Source organism: Tachyglossus aculeatus, chromosome 24 (assembly GCF_015852505.1).
Source record: "Tachyglossus aculeatus isolate mTacAcu1 chromosome 24, mTacAcu1.pri, whole genome shotgun sequence".
Taxonomy (NCBI): domain Eukaryota; kingdom Metazoa; phylum Chordata; class Mammalia; order Monotremata; family Tachyglossidae; genus Tachyglossus; species Tachyglossus aculeatus.
In genome coordinates, this window is record NC_052089.1 from 29,171,965 (window position 1) to 29,193,866 (window position 21,902).

At 52.2% G+C, this 21,902-nt stretch overlaps 1 protein-coding gene across 1 annotated transcript in view; it reads left to right on the forward strand.

Annotated features, from left to right (window-relative positions):
• Positions 1 to 6,383: 6,383 nt before the first annotated feature.
• Positions 6,384 to 21,902, forward strand: part of SCAF4 (SR-related CTD associated factor 4) — a 48,891-nt gene continuing 33,372 nt past the window's right edge. Inside the window, exon 1 of the mRNA XM_038766218.1 lies at positions 6,384 to 6,511. Within this exon, the coding sequence (XP_038622146.1) occupies positions 6,482 to 6,511 (30 nt within the window). The 5' untranslated portion in view covers positions 6,384 to 6,481. The remainder of the gene's footprint in view (positions 6,512 to 21,902) is intronic.

A 21,902-nucleotide genomic window follows, 5' to 3' on the forward strand; every position in this document is an offset into this window, starting at 1 on the left:
GCTTGGGAAGTACAAATTGGCAACATATAGAGACGGTCCCTACCCAACAGTGGGCTCACAGTCTAAAAGGGGGAGACAGAGAACAAAACCAAACATACTAACAAAATAAAATAAATAGGATAGATATGTACAAGTAAAATAAATAAATAAATAAATAGAGTAATAAATATGTACAAACATATATACATAATGGCATTTGTTAAGCGCTTACTATGTGCAAAGCGCTGTTCTAAGCGCTGGGGGGGGATACAATGTGATCAAGTTGTCCCACGTGGGGCTCACAGTCTTAATCCCCATTATTACAGATGAGGGAACTGAGGCTCAGAGAAGTTAAGTGACTTGCCCAAGGTCACACAGCAGACTTGTGGTGGAGCCGGGATTCAAACCCATGACCTCTGACTCCAAAGCCCGGGCTCTTTCCACTGAACCACGAGATTGCCTCGAAGGTTGCCCCTCTTGGGGGAGATCGGGGGTCCCGGCACCGAGGGTCCCCGGAGGGTCGGCCGGCGGGATGAGTGGAGGCTGCCGTGGGAATCGGCACCGGGCTCGCCTCACTGGGGTGGTGCTGGCGTGGGAAGAGAGGGTGGAAACTTTTAGACTGTGAGCCCACTGTTGGGTAGGGACCGTCTCTATGTGTTGCCAACTTGGACTTCCCAAGCGCTTAGTACAGTGCTCTGCACACAGTAAGCGCTCAATAAATACGATTGATTGATTGATTGATTGATTGGAGGGCCACTTCCTGGGTCTCCACCCGAGGGTGGGAGCCAACTCAGCATCTCCTTTATGGAAGAGGCCAAACTCTATCCCCGGGGAATGGCGGGCAGAGCCCAGCCAGGCCCCGGGCAGCGTTTATCTTAGTGCAGAAGCGCTTGTTGCCCTCCTCTTTGTACTGCTGGGCATCCCGCAGCTGCCTCTTCATGGCGCTTCGGATGTCCCGGGGACCCTGTGGAAACGGAGAAAGTCGGGGAAGTCGAGATGGCTGCACCTGAGGGACTGGAGAAAAAGCAGTCCCTTTGGGCCAGGGAATTGTCAAGCTGCTTCTCTTTTGCCCAGTGTGGTGGTTTTTACGGGTTCATCTTCCCCTTCCCGCAGCTCTTCTCACTTTAAAAATAATAATAATAATGATGATGATGGCATTTGTTGATCGCTTGCTATGTACGAAGCACTGTTCTAAGCGCTGGGGGGGGATACCTCCTTCCCCTCCCCACAGCACCTGTATATATGTATATATGTTTGTATGCATTTATTACTCTATTTATTTATTTGTACATATTTATTTTATTTGGTTAATATGTCTTGTTTTGTTGTCTGTCTCCCCCTTCTAGACTGTGAGCCCGCTGTTGGGTAAGGACCGTCTCTATATGTTGCTGACTTGTACTTCCCAAGCGCTTAGTACAGCGCTTTGCACACAGTAAGCGCTTAGTCCAGTGCTCTGCACACAGTAAGCGCTCAATAAATACGATTGAATGAATCACCCGGGGAGCGTGGGCATCATGGGAGTCTGCCAGGGCTGGACCGAGTGAGGTGGGCAGAGCGGAGAGGGTGGGCGGACAGCTGGGCAGCTGCCCAGAACCCTGTTCTCAGTGAACTGCCAATTAACCACGACTGATGCGTCACAATGCAAACCAGCGCTGCCCCCGCCTGCAATCAATCAATCAATCGTATTTATTGAGCGCTTACTGTGTGCAGAGCACTGTACTAAGCGCTTGGGAAGTCCAAGTTGGCAACATATAGAGACAGTCCCTACCCAACAGTGGGCTCACAGTCTAAAAGCCTGCAGGGAGCCCAGGCCCGGGCAGCGCCCACCCCCGCCCTCCCTAGCCCCCCTCCCCAAAGGTCGAAACCCTGGGCATTTCTTCTCCTGCTCTTCCGCAGGAAGGATTGATTGATTCCGCTCCTCTCCCCTCCCTGAGATTCATTCATTCAATCGTATTTATTGAGCGCTTACTGTGTGCAGAGCACTGGACTAAGCGCTTGGGAAGTCCAGGTTGGCAACAGATAGAGACGGTCCCTACCCAACAGCGGGCTCACAGTCTAGAAGGGGGAGACAGACAACAAAACAAAACGTAGTAACAAAATAAAAGAAATAGAATATGTAAATATGTACAAGTAAAATAAATAGAGTCATAAATCTGTACCAACCTCTATACAGGTGCTGTGGGGAGGGGAAGGAGGTAGGGCGGGGGGGATGGGGAGAGGAAGGAGGGGGCTGAGTGTGGGAAGGCCTCCTGGAGGAGGCGAGCTCTCAGTATTCATTCATTCAATCGTATTTATTGAGCGCTTACTGTGTGCAGAACAATGTACTAAGCGCTTGGGAAGTACAACTTGGCAACATATAGAGACAGTCCCTAACCAACAACAGGTTCTAATCCCGGCTTCACCACATACCAGCTGTGTGACCTTGGGCAGATCACTTAGCTTCTCTGTGCCTCAGTTTCCTCATCCACAAAGTGGGGATTCAATCAATGCATTTTCTCCATCCTCCTTAGACTGTGAGCCCCATGTGGGACCTGATTATCTTGTATCTATCTCAGTGTTTAGTACAATGCTTGGCACATACTAGGCGCTTAAGAAACATCACAATTATTATTGCCGCTGATTGACTGCTTGGAGTTAGAATTGGGTTGAAAAGACACAATTTCTCTCTGGAATTCTGAACGGAAACATCTTCCTCACATCTTTACTGAGACGGGTTTGCCCAAGATAGAAGGATTGAGACTTCTGTTCAGTCCCAGGGGAGGGAGAAAGCAGAAGGGTTGATCATCTCACATGTCTGTCTAATTGCTTCCGTTACACTATCGCTTAGCTGGTCTCTCCGGACACCGATACCTTAGGGCCTTTGGAGATTGAGTATCGGTGTCCCAGTGTGTGATGATCCCTGGGGGTTGCAGAGCAAGGCCCTGGACATGGAGGGGGGAGACGTGCGCTTTCCCTGCCCTAGAGAAACGGACCTGATAGAGAAACTGGGAATGAGAGTAGGGAGAGAAGTGATTCAAAAAGCTGGAGACTAGATATAATTGCTAAAGTCAAGCGGGTAAATCAGTAACACGTAAATGCCAGTGTAGATGAGACGGCATGACAGGGAAGGAGGGGCATTAATCAGGGAAGGCCTCCTGAAGGACCAGGCTTTTTAGGAGGCTTTGAAGGATGGGAGAGGGGTGGTTTGGTGGCTCTTAAGGGGGAAAGAATTCCAGGCAGAGGGAAAGTTGGGAGCACTGATCAAAAACTCCTTACCATCGGCTTTAATCAATCAATCAATCAATCGTATTTATTGAGCGCTTACTGTGTGCAGAACACTGTACCAACCTCTTGGGAAGTACAAGTTGGCAACATATAGAGACAGTCCCTACCCAACAGTGGGCTCACAGTCTTTAAGGCACTCAATCACCTTGCCCCTTCCTAATTGACCTCACTGATTTCTGATTCCAACCCAGCCTGCACACTTTGCTCTTCTAAGGCCACCTACTCGCTGTACCTCAATCTCATCTATTCATTCATTCATTCAATCGTATTTATTGAGCGCTTTCTGTGTGCACAGCACTGTACAAAGCGCTTGGAAAGAACAATTCAGCAATAGAGAGAGTCCCTACCCAACAACGGGCTCACAGCAAATCGGGTTGGACACGGTCCCTGTCCCACGTGGGGCTCGCAGTCTCAATCCCCAGTTTACAGGTGAGGAAACTGAGGCGAAGTGAAGCACCTTGCCCAAGGTCACACAGTAGACAAGTGGCAGATGTGAGATTCAAACCCATACCATGCTGCTTCCTTTCGCTGCCCGCCTTCTGCCAATCCTCAACGCCACTGACCCCCTGTTCCACCCCAACTCACCCACTCACCAACTTGGACATACGCTCAATCTTATCTCTAGCCACTGCCTTATCTCTACCTTCTCTAATTCTGAAATCCCTCTGACCACAACCTCCTCGCTTTCCTTCTCTCCCACGCACCTCCTCCCCGTAAATCTGTACTCTTCCCCCGCCAAGAGACCTCCGATTTTTTGACCTCATCCAATTTTCTTAACTCATCATGCCCCATTTACCCTCCATACCCATCTACCGTCCCTCGATGATCAAATTAACGCTCTCGACAGCACCCTCTCTACTGTACTCAACTCACTCACTCCCCTCATCGATCTTGTGAGCCTGTGCTAGACTGTGAGCCCACTGTTGGGTAGGGACTGTCTCTATATGTTGCCAACTTGTACTTCCCAAGCGCTTAGTACAGTGCTCTGCACATAGTAAGTGCTCAATAAATACGATTGATGATGATGATGATGATCTTGTCCTCTAGCCCAAAGCCCTGGATCACCGCCACAATCTGCCTCCTCTGCTCTTGTGCACGAGCCGCAGAGAGCTGCTGGAGGAAATCTAGATATCAGGCCCAATTTGTCCACTTCAAGTTTATCCTAGCATGCTTTAACTATGCCCTCTCCTCTGCCCAGCAAAATCATTTCTCCACTCCTATGGACACACCCCTGCCCCTCGCCCTCACCAGTTGTTCTAGCCAATTAACTCCCTCCTCAAACCCCCTGCCCCCAGCGCTTAGAACAGTGCTTTGCACATAGTGAGCGCTTAACAAATGCCATCATTATTATTATTATCCCTTGCCCCCAGTGACCTGGCCACCTACTTTCTTGAGAAAATTGACATTATCAGGTGTGATCTCCCTAAAATCTCCCCTGCCCCTCCCCAGTTCCTCTGCGCTCCTGTCCCTTCTTTGAGTCTCCCATCTTTCCCAGCAATATCTCTAGAGGAGATCTCCTACCTTCTCTCAAAATCCACCCCTTCCACCTGCACATCCAACCCTATTCTTTTTCCTCAAAAATCTCCGGTGGCTACCAATCAATCTGCGCATCAGGCAGAAACTCCTCACCCTGGGCTTCGAGGCTGTCCATCCCCTCGCCCCCTCCTACCTCACCTCCCTTCTCTCCTTCTTCATCCCGGCCCGCACCCTCCGCTCCTCCACCGCTAATCTCCTCACCGTACCTCGTTCTCGCCTGTCCCGCCATCGACCCCCGGCCCACGTCCTCCCCTGGGCCCGGAATGCCCCCAATCCCTCTGCCCATCCGCCAAGCTCGCTCTCTTCCTCCCTTCAAGGCCCTACTGAGAGCTCACCTCCTCCAGGAGGCCTTCCCACACTGAGCCCTTCCTTCCTCTCCCCCTCGTCCCCCTCTCCATCCCCCCACCTTACCTCCTTCCCTTCCCCACAGCACCTGTATATATGTATATACGTTTGTACATATTTATTACTCTATTTATTCATTTTACTTGTACATATCTATTCTATTTATTTTATTTTGTTAGTATGTTTGGTTTTGTTCTCTGTCTCCCCCCTTTCAGACTGTGAGCCCACTGTGGGGTAGGGACTGTCTCTAGATGTTGCCAATTTGTACTTCCCAAGCGCTTAGTACAGTGCTCTGCACACAGTAAGCGCTCAATAAATACGATGGATGACCACCTGATCACTTGGTAACCTCCCCAGCGCTCAGACCAGTGCTTTGCACAGAGTGAGCGCTTACCAAATACCATCATTATTATTATTATTATTAGTCTAGAAGGGGGGAGAGCAGTCTTCGAGACTGTGGTGGGCCACCGTTGCCACGTGACCCGCGCCGCTGGCGGGCGGGAGGGGGCGCGCATGCGCGCGCGCGGGGGGGGGGGCAGGCCGGGGCGCGCGGCGGCGAGCATGCGCGCTGGGGGGAAGGCCGGGGCGCGCGGGAGGGGGGGCAGGCCGGGGCGCGAGGAGGCGCGCCTGTGCGTGCGGGGGGGGGGCAGGCCGGGGCGCGCGGAGGCGCGCATGCGCGCTGGGGGGCAGGCTGGGGCGCGCGGCGGCGCGCGTGTGCGCTGGTGGGGGCAGGCCGGGGCGCGCGGCGGAGCGCCTGTGTGTGTGTGTGGGGGGGGGGCGCGCATGCGCACTGGGGGGCAGGCCGGGGCGCGCGGCGGCGCGCCTGTGCGTGTGGGGGGGGCATGCCGGGGCGCGCGGCGGCGCGCATGCGCGCTGGTGGGGGCAGGCCGGGGCGCGCATGCGTGCTGGGGGGGAGCCGGGGCGCGCGGCGGCGCGCATGCGCGCTGGGGGGCAGGCCGGGGCGCGCGGCGGCGCGCATGCGCGCTGGTGGGGGCAGGCCGGGGCGCGCGGCGGGCCGGAAGCGGCCGGGAGGGCTGGGCGATCCCAGGGTGCCCCGCGCGGCGTGGACTGGGCCGCCGCCATCGCGCCTGAGGGGACGGGACGGACCGGGATCGGGACGGGACGGGACGGGAGACGACCGGGAGGGAAGGAAGGGAGGGAGGGAGGGAGGGAGGCCCGACCGCCGTGTGCGACGGGGCCGGGACAGCCGGACCAACGGCGCCGCACGACGGACATGTTAGCGGCCTCCTCCTCCTCCTCCTCCTCCTCCGTCACCTCCCACTGAGGACCCGCCGCCGCCCCCCGCCCCGCGAGGCCTATGTGACCGGCGGCGCCGCCGGGACAGCCCAGCGCCATCATGGACGCCGTCAACGCTTTCAACCAGGAGGTGAGGCCCGGCCGGCCGACCGACCGCCCGCCCACGGGGCCTTCCCCGCCTCCTCCTCCTCCTCCTCCTCCATTCATTCAGTCGTATTGACCGAGCGCGTGGGGAAGTCCAAGTCGGCCCCATCAATCAATCAATCGTATTTATTGAGCGCTTACGGTGTTTATTTATTTTACTTGTACATATCTATTCTATTTATTTCATTTTGTTAGTGTGTTTGGTTTTGTCTCCCCCTTTTAGACGGTGAGCCCGCTGTTGGGTAGGGACCGGCTCTAGATGTCGCCAGTTTGCCCTTCCCAAGCGCTTAGTCCAGTGCTCTGCACACAGTAAGCGCCCAATCAATACGATTGATGATGATGGTGATAAAGAGCACTGGACTAAGCGCTTGGGAAGTCCAAGTCGGCCATATCCGTCCCCACCCAACGGCGGGCTCACAGTCTCGAAGGGGAGACAGAGAACAAAACCAAACATATTAACAAAATAAATAGAGTAGATACGTACAAGTAAAATAGAGTAATAAATACGAACAATCAATCAATCGTATTTATTGAGCGCTTACGGTGTGCAGAGCACTGGACTAAGCGCTTGGGAAGGCCAAGTTGGCCACATCTAGAGACGGTCCCCACCCAACGGTGGGCTCACAGTCTAGAAGGGGGAGACAGAACAAAACCAAACATATTAATAAAGTAAATAGAGTAGATATGTACAAGTAAAATAGAGTAATAAATACGAACAATCAATCAGTCAATCGTATTTATTGAGCGCTTACGGTGTGCAGAGCAGTGGACTAAGTGCTTGGGAAGTCCAAGTTGGCCACATCTAGAGACGGTCCCTACCCAACGGCGGGCTCACAGACTCGAAGGGGGAGACAGAGAACAAAACCAAACATATTAACAAAGTAAAATAAATAGAGTAGATATGTACACGTAAAATAAATAGAGTAATAAATACGAACAATCAATCAATCGTATTTATTGAACGCTTACGGTGTGCAGAGCACTGGACTAAGCGCTTGGGAAGTCCAAGTTGGCCACATCTAGAGACGGTCCCTACCCAACGGTGGGCTCACAGTCTAGAAGGGGGAGACAGAGAACAAAACCAAACATATTAGCAAAATAAAATAGAGTAGATATGTACAAGTAAAGTAAATAGAGCAATAAATACGAACAATCAATCAATCAATCGTATTTATTGAGCGCTTACTGTGTGCAGAGCAGTGGACTAAGCGCTTGGGGACTGTCTATGTGTTGCCGACTTGGCCTTCCCAAGCGCTTAGTGCAGTGCTCTGCACACAGCGCTCAATAAATACGATTGATTGATTGGGAAGTACAAGTTGGCAACATAGAGAGACAGTCCCTACCCAGCAGTGGGTTCACAGTCTAAAAGGGCCCATATAGACACCCCGCCTGGAGGCCAATCCAGTCGGGCTCCCGGGAGGAGGAGGCTCCTCCTCCGTCTAGACTGTGAGCCCACTGTTGGGAAGGGACCGTCTCTATATGTTGCCAACTTGGACTTCCTAAGCGCTTAGTACAGTGCTCTGCACATTCGTACAGAATTGAATGGTACATTCAATACGATTGAATGCGCTTAGTCCGGTGCCCTGCCCACGGTAAGCGCTCAGTAAATACGATTGAATGCGCCTAGTCCAGTGCCCTGCCCACGGTAAGCGCTCAGTAAATACGATTGAATGCGCTTAGGCCAGTGCTCTGCACATGGTAAGCGCTCAACAAATACGATTGAATTTTAGACTGTGAGCCCACTGTTGGGTAGGGACTGTCTCTGTATGTTGCCAACTTGTACTTCCCAAGCGCGTAGTACAGTGCTCCGCACACAGTAAGCGCTCAATAAATACGATTGATGATGATGAATGCGCTTAGGCCCGTGCTCTGCACACGGTAAGCGCTCAATAAATCCGATTGAATGCGCTTAGGCCAGTGCTCTGCACACGGTAAGCGCTCAGTAAATACGAATAAATGATTGAACTTGGACTTCCCAAGCGCCTAGTCCAGTGCTGTGCACACAGTAAGCGCCCAATAAATGCGATTGAATGAATGAGAAGGCCTCCCGGCCTGGGCCCGGGAGCTTCCAGGGGCGGCTCCCACCGGCCCTTCCCCCTCCCCCGCCCCTCCCCCTCCTCAGGAACCCCGGTGGGCGGGAGCCGGACAGGCATTCATTCATTCATTCAATCGTATTTATTGAGCGCTTACTGTGTGCAGAGCGCTGGACTAAGCGCTCGGGAAGTCCAAGTCGGCAGCATCTAGAGACGGTCCCTACCCAACAGCGGGCTCGCAGTCGAGAAGGGGGAGACAGAGAACGAAACAAAACATATTAACCAAATAAAATAAATAGAATAAATATGTACAAATAAATAAATAAAGTAATAAATACGTACGAACGTATGGGCATATATACAGGTGCTGTGGGGAGGGGAAGGGGGGGCTCAGTCTGGGAAGGCCTCCTGGAGGAGGTGAGCTTTCAGTAGGGCTTTGAAGGGAGGACGAGAGCTAGAGACAGACAGACAGACAGCCGCGGCCTGCCTGCTTTTCTCTGTGTGTGTGTGTATGGGTATATGTTTGTACATATTTATTACTCTATTTATTTTACTTGTACATATTTATTCTGTTTATTTTCCTTGTACTTATTTATTCTATTTATTTTACTTTGTTAATTTGCTTTGTTAATAATGGCATTTATTAAGCGCTTACTACGTGCCAAGCACTGTTCTAAGCCCTGGAGGAGGTTAGAAGGTGATGAAGTTGTCCCCCGGGGGGGCGGGGGGCCTCCCAGCCTTCACCCCCATTTTCCAGATGAGGGAACTGAGGCCCAGAGAAGTGAAGTGACTCGCCCAAAGTCACCCAGCTGACAATTGGCGGAACCGGGATCTGAACCCATGACCTCCGACTCGAAAGCCCGGGCTCCTTCCACGGGGCCACGCCGCTTTTGTTGTCCGTCTCCCCCTTCTAGACTGGGAGCCCGCTGCTGGGTCTCTAGATGTTGCCGACTTGGACTTCCCAAGCGCTTAGTACGGTGCTGTGCACACAGTAAGCGCTCAATAAATACGATTGAATGAATGTGTGTGTGCGCGCGCGCCCGGAGGGACCCTGCTCCCTCCCCATTCCTAATGATGATACTAATAACGATGGTATTTGCTAAGCGCTTACTCTGTGCGAAGCACTGCCCCGGGGCTCACGGCCTTCATCCCCATTTTCCAGATGAGGTCCCCGAGGGTCAGAGAAGGGAAGCGAGTTTCCCAAGGTGACCGGGCAGACATGTGGGGGAGGCGGGAGGAGAACCCGCGAGCTCGGCCTTCGCAGCCCGGCCTGTTTCAATCAATCAATCAATCAATCAATCGTATTTATTGAGCGCTTACTGTGTGCAGAGCACTGTACTAAGCGCTTGGGAAGTACAAGTTGCGGCGGAGCCCCGAGGCCCGGCGGTTTTCGGGAGGGCCCACAAGGGGGTCCCGGCACGGAGGAGGGCATTGAGGCACGGCGGGGGGGGGGGGGGGGGGGGGGGGGCGGTGTCGGGATTAGAACCCACGGCCCCCTGCTCCTAAACCACACTGCCGGACCTTACCCGCGGCCCCCTTGGACTCGGAGCGAAGGGGGCGGGGGGCACAGCCATCCCCCCATCCTGCCCCCCCCGTGCCCCGCCCATCCCGTAGGAACAGCAGCGTGGCTCAGTGGAAAGAGCCCGGGTTTTGGAGTCAGAGGTCGTGGGTTCAAATCCCGGCTCCGCCAATTGTCGGCTGGGTGACTTTGGGCAAGTCAGTTCACTTCTCTGGGCCTCAGTTACCTCATCTCTAAAATAGGGATTAAGTCTGTGAGACCCATGTGGGATAACTTAATTACTTTGTCTCTACCCCAGCGCTTAGAACAGTGCTTTGCACATAGTAAGCACTTAATAAATTCCATCATTTTTTTTTTAATGGGGATTAAGCCTGTGAGCCCCCCCAATGGGACAACCTGATCCCCTTGTAACCTCCCCAGCGCTTAGAACAGTGCTTTGCACATAGTAAGCGCTCAATAAATGCCATTATTATTATCCCGTGCCACTGCGCCACCCGGGACCCACTTTGCCCAGGTCAGACGGCCCCAAGTGACCCCCGAGAGCCCGGCCGGGGGTGGGTGGGGGTGGGGGGCATCCTCCCCGCTCCAGCCACCAGGCCCGGGGGCCTTCACGGGTCACCGTGCCTTCCCAACCCACCCGAGGGCCCCGGGCCCCTGGACTGGACCATCATACCATTGTTCCACTGGCTCCCCCTTAGTCCCTCGGGCAGGGACGCTTTGGTTTAATAATAATAGTGATGGCATTTATTAAGCGCTTACTATGTGCCAAGCACTGTTCTAAGCACTGGGGCAGGATACAAGGTGGTCAGGTTGTCCCCAGTGGGGCTCCCAGTCTTCACCCCCATTTTACAGATGAGGTAACTGAGGCACAGAGAAGTGAAGTGACTTGCCCAAAGCCACACAGCTAAGTGGCAGAATCGGAATTAGAACCCATGACCTCTGGTTCCCGAGCCCGTGCTCTTTCCACTGAGCCACGCTGCTTCTCTGGTTTCAGATGCCCCGCTTCGGTTCCAAGCAACTGCACACCGAAGGGGGTTTGGATCACCCCACACGGTTTTGCCGTTGGGTTTCCCCACCCCTTTTAGAAAGGGTTCCGTCCGATCCGTACCCACCCCCCACCCCACAAAAGATGAGGATTTAGAGGTAGGTACAGCTTGGCTCACGGAACACTTCTTCCAGTAATTTCTCACAGAGCCAAATCCACAGGGGCCGAAAAAGCTCCCTCTGTAGCTCCGAACCATCGCACAGTGCGGCCAGTTACTTCTACGTTCTTTGATAATCATCATCATCATCAATCGTATTTATTGAGCGCTTACTATGTGCAGAGCACTGTACTAAGCGCTTGGGAAGTACAAATTGGCAACATATAGAGACAGCCCCTACCCAACAGTGGGCTCACAGTCTAAAATGATAATGACCGCTTCCTAACTCTGTCCTGGGAGCAGATCGTCTCTTACAGTCGACGAGTAGTGTAATAGTCGGTAATTTAATATTTAAGTAAGGGCTCCGGACCCTTTTAAAGCTGATGGCACCGTCCGGGCCAAATCCAGCCCATGAAAGAGCGACCCAGTAAGGGGTTGGGGAATATCTGAAACGCCGCTCCGAAAGAGACTAGACCCGAACGTGGCCGGTTAGAGGTAATGCCTAACCTGTCTTCTGTTACTTGTAGGCCATCGTCTAAAACTAGTTTTAAATGCATCCCTGAAGGAATAAAACTTTACAAGTTGCTTAACTGGACTGTTTCCAACCCCTGTTTCTGTGAGGATGTGGATTTGGATGGGGCGTATCAATTGCATTTATTCAGCTAGCATATCAGTCGCATTTAATGAGCTCTACCGTGTGCAGACCACTGTGCTAAGTGCTTTGGAGAGCAGTGTAGCAGATTTCGTAGTCAAATTGGTGGCCCAGAGCGAGCTTTGAACTTAAATGGTGAATTCTTCCTGTAGTCTTTTTGAAATTGACGTTTGAGTGTTGCAACCCTCTTGTTCGATCCCACTGAAAAGTCTACATCGGAATTTTGTACTTTGAAGATAGCGAATTAAACTTGTTATGAACTTGCTTAGGTAGTGATTTTTAAACCCTATTTCCTTGAAATACTCAAGGAAATCTTAAAACATTGAGCTGTGAATTACATTTCATATTTTTAGAGGCTTAGAGGACATTTAGTCTGTAAATTAGACTGGAGGAATTAGTAAAGAACATGACCGTAAAATCCATAAACCACTCTCAGGGGCACATAAAAGTTAACTTTTAAGTGTATTTCAGGATTGTACCAAAGGAAAAATGGAGTTTAATCCTAGTGGGGCCCCATTTTGAAAATGTTTGAAATTAGAAACCCAAAATATTGGTTAGAAACTTGGGCAGTGTGAACATTTTTGTTGCATGTTGTTTCTGTCATATGCTGGGGGTCCTAGATAGGCCCAAGCAAGCTCATTTTGGGGTCCTGCGGCTTTCTCTGCAAATTTTGCTATCAGTCATCACACCTAAAAAAAAAATACCATTTAGGTCATTTAAAGTTGAATAAGTCTTGTACCCTTCAAGAATCTAGCGTTAAGAGTAATGGTCCGTTAGAATTTACCAGTGAAAGTCACTTGGTTATAAAGCGGCCCGGGGAACGGGTATTTTACCCAGCATAAAATATTTTAAGACTTTCTAGAAGCGTTCCGACGTTTCACTGTAAATCGGGTTTTATTTAACCTCTTCATTACCCTGTTAATTGATCTCCGTGTGCCGGCATTATCCCCATAAAGTGAGCTAATGCGCTTCACCACCACTTTAGATTTTTCCCTCCCACTTCTGGAAGCCAGAGAGGAGCGTCCTTTCCCTTAGCCGCCTCGGGCTCAGGGCTCTCCGGTGAGCCGAAAACGGCGCCGGGCTCTGACTTGGGGGTCTGGTTGGCCTCCGGGGCTCGCGGGCACCCGTCTCCGAATGGAGGGGATTAGCGGGGAAGTTGGTCCTTGAGATCGGCGGTCACTCACCCAGTGCGATTTTCAAGTCTCCATGGGTCCGTGTTGTGATGTGCTCCTGTCATCCTAGAAACAGAGTGCCCATTAGAGAGAGCGGCGTCGGGAGCCGCAAAGGCACTGCCTCACATGGGGAGAGGAAGAGGGCGAGCACAGTCTCCGCTCCCCTCCTCCTTACCTGTGTAAGAGTGCAAAAAGCGCCAAAAAGTTTTTTCCGCCCGGCCCACCATTGGCGTCGGGTCCGGCTTCCAGAAGGTGGGCATCCCCGAGAAGGGACGGATGCGGAGAAGGTGGGACCGGGCAACAGACAGCCTGGGAGTCTAGCCTGGCCGTAGACTGTGGGACGAAGCTCACCTACAATGTTGCTCCCTTTCATCCAAGGAAATGTTATTTCCTTCACTACCACGAAGGATGCATTCCTTACTGGAAATCCTGCCGGGCGCTTCCTTTCTGTTGGCTTGGCCGAGGAGTTGACTTGAGCCATCCGTTCCGAGTCAGCTTGAAGGTGTCCAGGGAACCTTCTATAGGCCTCCAAATGCGTGAAGCGGGTTTCCTTACAGACCGTTCCTTTTGCGTGTTTTAAATTCATTCATTCAGTCGTATTTATTGAGCGCTTACTGTGTGCAGAGCACTGTACTGAGCGCTTGGGAAGTACAAGTCGGCAACATGTAGAGACGGTCCCTACCCAACAGCGGGCTCACAGTCTAGAAGGGGGAGACAGACAACAAAACAAAACATGGAGACGGGCGTCAAAATCGTCAGAACAAATAGAATTATAGCTGTAGACTTACCATAGCTAACCCTTGAGTCCTGCAGTTCGTGTTCATCATTTAGTCTGTTCACAGTGCTTAAGTTTTCAAGCAGCGATGCCCCGGGCCTCTTTTTGGTAGAGTTGAAAACGATAACAAGTGGCACTGAATCGAAAGCCCCAGCATAGCAGGAAGAAACAGGTGGGTAATGGAGGTGACTAGTGGGACAGGGTCCATGCTAGCTTAAGTTTTGCAGCAGCACAGTGCCTTTGAGTAGATAAGTAATGCAAATGGGGCTCCCGCCCTCTCTCCCAAACCCTCCCGCCTTAAAGGGAAAGCTTTGTCCCCAACTAAATTTGTAACGGGGTCGGACCTTTGACCATGTTAGCAGAACAGCCGGCCTCTAATAGGGACGAGTCGCTCCACGGTTCGTTTACCGGTATGAGACGGTCATTTCTAGGTTTACCGTAGCAAGATTTCACACTTCCACGTAAAGCCTCATTCCACTCTAGATTTTAAAAGAGGATTTTCGTTAGAAACTGGCAAAAACGAATTCCAGAATGGGCCCAAAGCCCTACTGTAAGGGATCTGGGCGTAGGTCGTGTCAGCGCTAGAGGTTAGTCTCCGGGAGCAGGTGTTGTTTGCTCCCGGTTGGGTCGGGGCCCGTGTAAGGAGGAGGCCGGGGGGCGAGACTGCCAAAACAGAGCCCTGAAGTGGAGAGACCCAAGTGCGAAGCTATATTCGTATGTCCGGGATTTCCTTTGGTAGCTTGCCTAACCCTCGGAGTGCCGAGCTGGCCAAGTGGAGGGTTTCATCTCTGCTTTGTTTCTCAGCTAAGGAGGGGAGTAGCAAGGTTTATCGGGCTCGCTTCAAAGTTATTGAGACGAAGTCCTGTAGAAGAGCAAAATGTCCATCGCTCTGTGGACTTGGAAAAGGTTTCCCTTTTCCTTGGCTTTTCTTTATTCTTAAGAAAATGAGCCAAGGAAACAGTCCCCTTGAATAATTATTGCTCAGGAAGCGCGTCACCTCTGCTCCTCTTCTCTGCTTTCAGGTGGATTGCAATGAGGTTGAGAGCTGGGGTTTTATAGAGGAACTTTATATAAAAGGATTATGATTGCCCTTGCGGGAAGTGGAATGTGTTCCATCGCCTGTGGGATTTTTAACCTGAGAAACACAGGGCGAAAGTTCAGAGTGTCCGGGAAGAAGTTAGGCTTAGGTTAAGGCTGGTATTCTCAGTGACTTAATGCGATGGAGGCTAAGGTTGGCAGCTCTGGAAATACGGTCCCGTGGGCCAGGAGATGGGGAAATGAAGCAGCTCTTGGTGGGGGAAGGAGTTGATCGAAAGGCGCTGGCTTGAGTATTTGTTGCAGGGTGCTCCCCGCACGCCCGGAGTAGGACGAGCCGGCAGAAGGAGGGAAAGCTCTTCCCGCCACGTGCATCTGTCCGGATGCAGTGTGACGTGCCCTCGGAGATGGCATGGTTGTGAGCGTGTACAACCCGGGGCCGCTGCCCTGCCAGAACAGAGTCTCCGGCCTCGTCGGAGATCCGGGTGTTGTCGCTTTGGGTTGGCCCGGATTTTTGGCTGTGGGTTTTTTGGGTTTTTACCCCATTTGGCCCTGATTTCTCCTGAACGCAGGTTAAAACTTGATTTTTTTTTTTTTAATGACACTGTTAACTATCGGGTTGTTTTTCTTAATGCTCACCCTGCCAAAATAGGCTTCCGTCGACCGGCGGAATCTGTGCTCGTGCTGCCATGGTAAACTAAGTTGAGCTACTGTGTTTGCGGGAGCTCTGCTGTCTCCAATAGATGCGATCTGTGTTCTGAAATGGGACACCCAGGGGGTTTGGCCACTTAAAAAGGTGTCCTGCAGTTTTTTTTTCCGGGAAGGTTTTCCTTCCCACTTGGGCAAGAGCGTGAGGTTTCCTGGGGAACTGGCCCTGCGGGTCAGTGTTTGAGTACTCTGTGTGTGAGTGAGTGAGTGTGTGTGTGTGTTATTTTGGGTGTGTGTCCATCGGTCCATCTGTCCCCAGGCCTGTCACGAATGTAGATGGAGCCCCCACCTCCAAACCAAGAAATGGACATTGTTCAAATTGACATCGGATTGGGGGGGTAGTCTGGGGGTGGAGATCCAGGCCCTGAAGCTGCTTCTACACCGTTACTGGTGCTAAGGGGCAGTCTTTGCATGGCTGGTGTTTCTGTCACTCCCAACTACCAGAAAGGAGTGCTGTCACTGGGGGAGGGAGGGATGTGCCCCATGCACAGTATTAAAAAACCCCCACAAAAAACCAAACACCCCACTTTCTTTACATATATCCAGCAATTACCCATATATGTATGCACTTGAGCTCCATTCCTCCTTCCTCCCCTGAGAAGTTAGGAGCAGGGTTTATTAAAAAAACCCAAACCATGGCTTTTGCTTTAATGAACCTTTTTGAATATTTGGTTTACACTGAGTGTATTATGATTGTTAGAGGGTCTGCAATTTAGCTATGGTCTTTCCTAAACTGATGGTCTGGAACTATTGGGACCCAGAAGAGAGATTCCGTTACGCGTGGACCCGTTGCCCGACGGCTTTAAGGTCTCGAACCACGTGTCCTGCGGTGTCGTTGATTCGAGTCAGATTACCGAATGGCGGCTGTGCGGTTGGCAAGAAATATTAATTAGACAGGCTCTCGGAGTGGGTCCGCATTTATCCTTCATTTACCTCGTCACTGCACGCTAGCGTCTGTCACTCGGTTTATCGGTCACCACATTCGAGCCTGTCGGTACCCTGCTTGAGTCTGCTCCTCTATTTGGGAAGAACTTGTAGCTCTCACCCTCCGCCGTGTGACATGACTTTTCATGGGTTATCTGATCTGCGAAAGAGTAATCCTTAATTTAGTTACGTACCGTTCGTCCCCTCCTGGTACCTTCCACCTACCCCTCTCTGCACGATCGGAAAAGCACGAGGACGTAAAGGTGACCGCATGATCCGGGCAACCTGGGGACGTTCCCAGCTGTATTTGTTGACCGAGCCCAGCGTCCGTAAGCCCTTCCCCCACCTTAGATCCCAGTTACCAGAGATACACCAGTTTCCCTCTCGTGTCCTCATCCCGTCCTTTCCCCTGTTCTCAGTTGCTTTCCTGCGCCCCCACCCTCCTCCTTCTCTTCCTCCTGTCTCCCTGATCTCCCCGTCCCCACAACTCCTGCGCTCCAGCACTTTGATTTCTTTTTTAAAGTTAACCATGGTGACGGCAGCGGCTGCCTCCTCAAGCACAGCTGCCGCCATCCTTTTCCTTCGCTCCTGCAGATCTGCGCACCCCTCTTCCCCCCCCGCCCCGACTAAGCTGCTGGACAGATGGGGCACAGAGACCCACCGGGGTGGGATCGGCGGGAGTAGAGCGATTCCGTCTCCTCCCGAGCCAGCTCCTCCTGTCCCTCTGTCCGTGTCCCTGTTGCCAGAGCAAAGTTAGTCAAAGACAAACAACTCGAGGATGTGGAGGATCTGGGGAGACGGTAAGGGGGCACAGCGAAGCCGCTGGGAACCGATGAGGTGGGGAGGGGAGTTTGCCATGTATTTTTACTTCAGTCGATGGTACCTACTGAACATTTATTATGTGCAGAGCACTATACTAAGAGCACGGGAAAGTACGGAACCACAGAGTAGGTGGACGCGATGGCTGTCCACATGGAGCTAACAATCTACAGCGGGAGACAGACAGACGGCGATGTGCGTGGGCAGGCGGGCTTCATTATGCAGCCATTCACACAGCTCCCCCTCACCTGAAATGGGACACGGTTGTGCCGGGGGTGTACGTTTTACTTAAAATCTTGTCCAGTTGAGTTTAGGTCAGTGGCCTGGTTTCATCTGTGTCCGGGGCCCGCCGATATGCCCGGGTGTTGGCGTTCGGTAATGAAGTTCAATAAACTGATACGGATAATCCCGTGTGCGCTGTAGAATTAGATGCTGTGTCTGCCCCGGGGGTCTCCCCTAGAATGAGTCTACACAGAACCATATCAATTCCCTCAGCAGGGTTCAAGGGAATAGACAGTGAGTTCACGTCCTCACAGACAGGGAAAAAAATCTCACCGAGATGATACGATACTTCAGAGATCTTAATACGTCTTCCGCCATCCAGGAAGAAATCCCACCAAGGGTAGAAAACTCGCTAGCAGGTGTGAAGCCTTGGCTTTTCTCTCAACTTCTGGAGTCGTTCGCCGCCAAAGATCGACTGAGCCGTGGAGAGTGATAAAACTCCTGGGTCTGGTGGCTTACTTGCTGAGAATTAGAAGAAGGGAGTTGTGCCGCTCAGATATCCACGTAGGCTTCTCCTAACTTTGTAGCTGGGGGAGCCGACTTTTCATTTTGAGTCTGGGTGGGGCCTTGAGGAATCGAGAGAAACAAAGAAGGGGAGAAGGAAGAGGTCGGGGTCAGGGAGAGGATGGGGAGAGGTGGTTTTTGAGGCCACGTCTCTTCTGTTGTTTTCTCGTGACGAGTGCCCGCTACGGTGCTCTGAAGACAGCCACTCCGAGAGTTGGCATCCCCCCTCTGCCGTGATTCCGTCTTCCGGCACCTCTGCTGTTTTTCCTCGCCAGGCCGTGGGGCCGGCCCAGCGGCTCCTCCGGCTTTTGGACCGGGAACCCTCGAGGACCCGCCGTCCGAAGTCGGTCCGCTGTCCTCCTTGAGCGGCGTCCCCGAGGACACGGCGGCCAAGCCGGAGCCGAGCCACCCCGGGCCGAAGGTTGGGTGGCGGGAAGTCTCTCCGTCTCGGCCTCCCTGGCCCGAGTTGGCACCGCCAAGGCGCCACCGCGAGAGACGCGATGAGACGGCCTGGAGACGACACTGACACCCCTCAGCTCTCTACCGTGGGCGAGATCGTAGCCCGAGCCCTGGGCCGAGTACTGAGCAGCGATCACCGTGAGGTCCGGAACCCCTCGGGTGTTTTACACCGCTGAGGGGCACTGCTGAAGTTCTCCCTGCTGCACGTCACAATCCAGGAGCAGTGCAGGGAACAATGCTTCCCACGCCAAGTCTGTCTCTGAATCCTGCCTGTTTTCCTCCACATATTTCCCAGGTCCGCCCACCACCCTGCTTCCAGCGCTTGCCATCTCCCACATTAACTTTCTCCCGAATCTCCCCGTCTCCAGCCTCTCCCTTCTTGGCTCTCCTCTCAGGTGTGCAGCTTACCTGCCGAAAAGAGCACATGCAACTGCGCTTGTCAGAACTCTCTGGTGGCTGCTTGATTTTGGGCCTGCGATTATTTGATTGGGTTCAAGCCACCCCACTGCCTTCCTTTTCTTCTCTGCTCTTTACTGCTCCTCCGCATGCAAGAAGGGCGATAAACGGCGATGAACATCTGCGGAGCCCTGGCCAAGGTGGCCAACGGAGGCCCGGAGAAAGCCGAGCGACTGCGTCGGCTTGTGCTGGGTAATCCTCACGCCCCAGAGGTGGATGGATTTCCCTTGGTGATTGGCCTGCCAAAAGCTGGCCCCAAATAGTGGTTCCCGGGTGGTGCATTGCCCGATGATGCCAGGCCAAGCAGGAAAACCTATTGGATAAGGCCTGTGTCATTCGACCCCACCACTCTTGCCACCCTGGAAGCTCACAAATGGGTGTCGTCCTCAACTCTCATGTTCGTTCTGCCACCACATCTTGCCGGTTCTCCCTTCACAACGTGTCCTGGATCAGCTGCTTCCCCTCTGCCCAAACCGCCACTTCCCCCGTACTGGCTCTGGTCTTGCCTTAGCTAGACTTTTGTGTTAGCCTCTTTTTCCAGCCTCCCTCCACCACCCCGACCCCTCTGCTATTAACTATGCCACACACTGCTGCACAGATTGTCTTACTGAAAAATTGCTCGGCCCTCATCTCTCCTTTCAACAAAACCCTCTGCTGACTGTTCTTGTTACCCTACGTCAAAAAAAAGCCCAACAACCACCCCCCCAAAACAAGCAAAAAACCTCAACAAAGCAAACAACCCCCCCCCCCCCCAACCTTTCTCAGATTCCACCGTCTGTCCCATTTGCTGTGTTTGCACCCCTCAAGCCAACCTGTTAGGTGTACCTCATTTTTGACTGTCCTGTCTCCATCGTTTCGTTTTTACTGTTCACCTGGCTTAAACCCCCCTCATACCCCATTAGGTCACAGCTCTCCCTCCCCTCCTTCAAATCCCTTCTAACATTCTACCTTCTCTGACAACCTTTTCCCAATCAACCAGTCGCGTTAGTGAGTGCTTACCGTGTGCAGAACACTGTACCGAGTTCATTCAGTCATTTATTGAGCATTTACTGTGCACAGAGTGCTGCACTGAGCGCTTGGGAGAGCACCAAACAACAGTACACGGACACATTCCCTGCCCACAACGAGCTTACAGTCTAGAGAGGGGGAGAAAGACATTTAAAGAATTTACAGCTATGTACATAAGTGCTGTGGGGCTGGGAGAGTACAATATCACACAATTGGAAGACACATTCCCTTCCCACAACAGTAGTTTCCCCGTAGTCTAGAGCGGGAGAGAGACGTGAATATAAATGAATAAATTACAGATATGGCCATGAGTGTTGCGTGGGGGTCGGGGCGGGTGAATAAAGAGTGCAAATCCAAATGAGTGGGAGAAGAGGACATGAGGGCTTAATTGGGAAAGGCCTCTTGGAAGAGATGCACTTTTAATTAGGTTTTGAAAATGGGGAGAGAGGTGCTCTGTTGGATGTGAAGGGGGAGGGCATTCCAGGCCAGAGGCAGGATGTGGTCAAGGCGAGATAGAAGAGATCGAGTGAGAAGAGACTGAGACCAGTAAGTAGAGTGGAATTAGAGGAGCAAAGAATGCAGGCTGGTTTGCAGTAAGAGGAGGGGGCGAGGTGATTGAGTGCTTTAAACCAACGGTCAGGGGTTTCAGTTTGATGCAGTGGTGGATGCTCAACCACCGGAGGTTCTGGACCAGTGGGGAGACATGGATCGAACGTTTGTGTAGAGAAATGATGAGGCCAGCGGAGTGAATTATGGACTAGAGTGGCGAGAGACGGGAGGCAGGGACGTCAGCAAGGAGGCTGATGCAGTAATCAAGGTGGGGTAGCATGAGTGCTTGGATTAATGCGATAACAGTTTGGATGGGGGAGGAAATGGCGGATTTTAGCAGTGTTGTGAAGGCTGAACCAACAGGATTTAGTGGTTATGTGAGTCGAATGAGAGATGATTTGGGGATAATGCCAAGGTTTTGGACTTGTGAGATAGGGAGGGTGGTGGTGCTGTCTACAGGGAGGGGAAAATCAGGGCGAGGACAGGACTCGAGTGGGAAGATGAGGAGCTTTGTTTTGGACATTTTGAGTTGGAAGGGTTGGCGGGACCTCCAAGTAGAGGTGTCCTGAAAGTGGAAGGAAATATGGGACTGCAGAGAAGGAGAGTGATGAGGGTTGGAGATGTAGAATTGGGAATCTTCCTCAAAGAGATTTCCCAGCACCCTGAACCTTGGCCTTTCAGCCATTTGTAATAATAATAATAATAATAGCATTTATTAAGCGCTTACTATGTGCAAGGCACTGTTCTAAGCGCTAGGGAGGTTACAAGGTGATCAGGTTGTCCCATGGGGGGGTCACAGTCTTCATCCCCATTTTACAGATGAGGTAACTGAGGCCCAGAGAAGTGAAGTGACTTGCCCAAAGGCACACAGTTGACAAGTGGTGGAGCTGGGATTTGAACCCATGACCTCTGACTCCAAAGCCCAGGCTCTTTCCACTGAGCCACGCTGCTTCTCCAAGCAGCACTTGTAGCACTTAAGAACTTGTTTACACCCTCCTTAGCAAAATAAGTTGCTTATTTGCCACATTGTTGTCACATTCACAGTTTAAAATGTCACGTGCCGTGACGTTCACGCACTTTTTCATTGGTGCCGTGCAAGATTATCCCCTTCCCAGAGACAAAGAAAAATGGCCCAGATTTGGAGGTGAACTTGGTTTTTGGTCCAGTCTGTTTGGACAGTGCATCTGCAGTAAACTTGCCCCTCAGTTCCTGGAGGTTTCCTCAGCGGGACAGAGAGGCACAATCATTCATTCAGTCGTATTTATTGAGCGCTTACTGTGTGCAGAGCACTGTACTAAGCTCTTGGGAAGTCCAAGTTGGCAACATCTAGAGACTGTCCT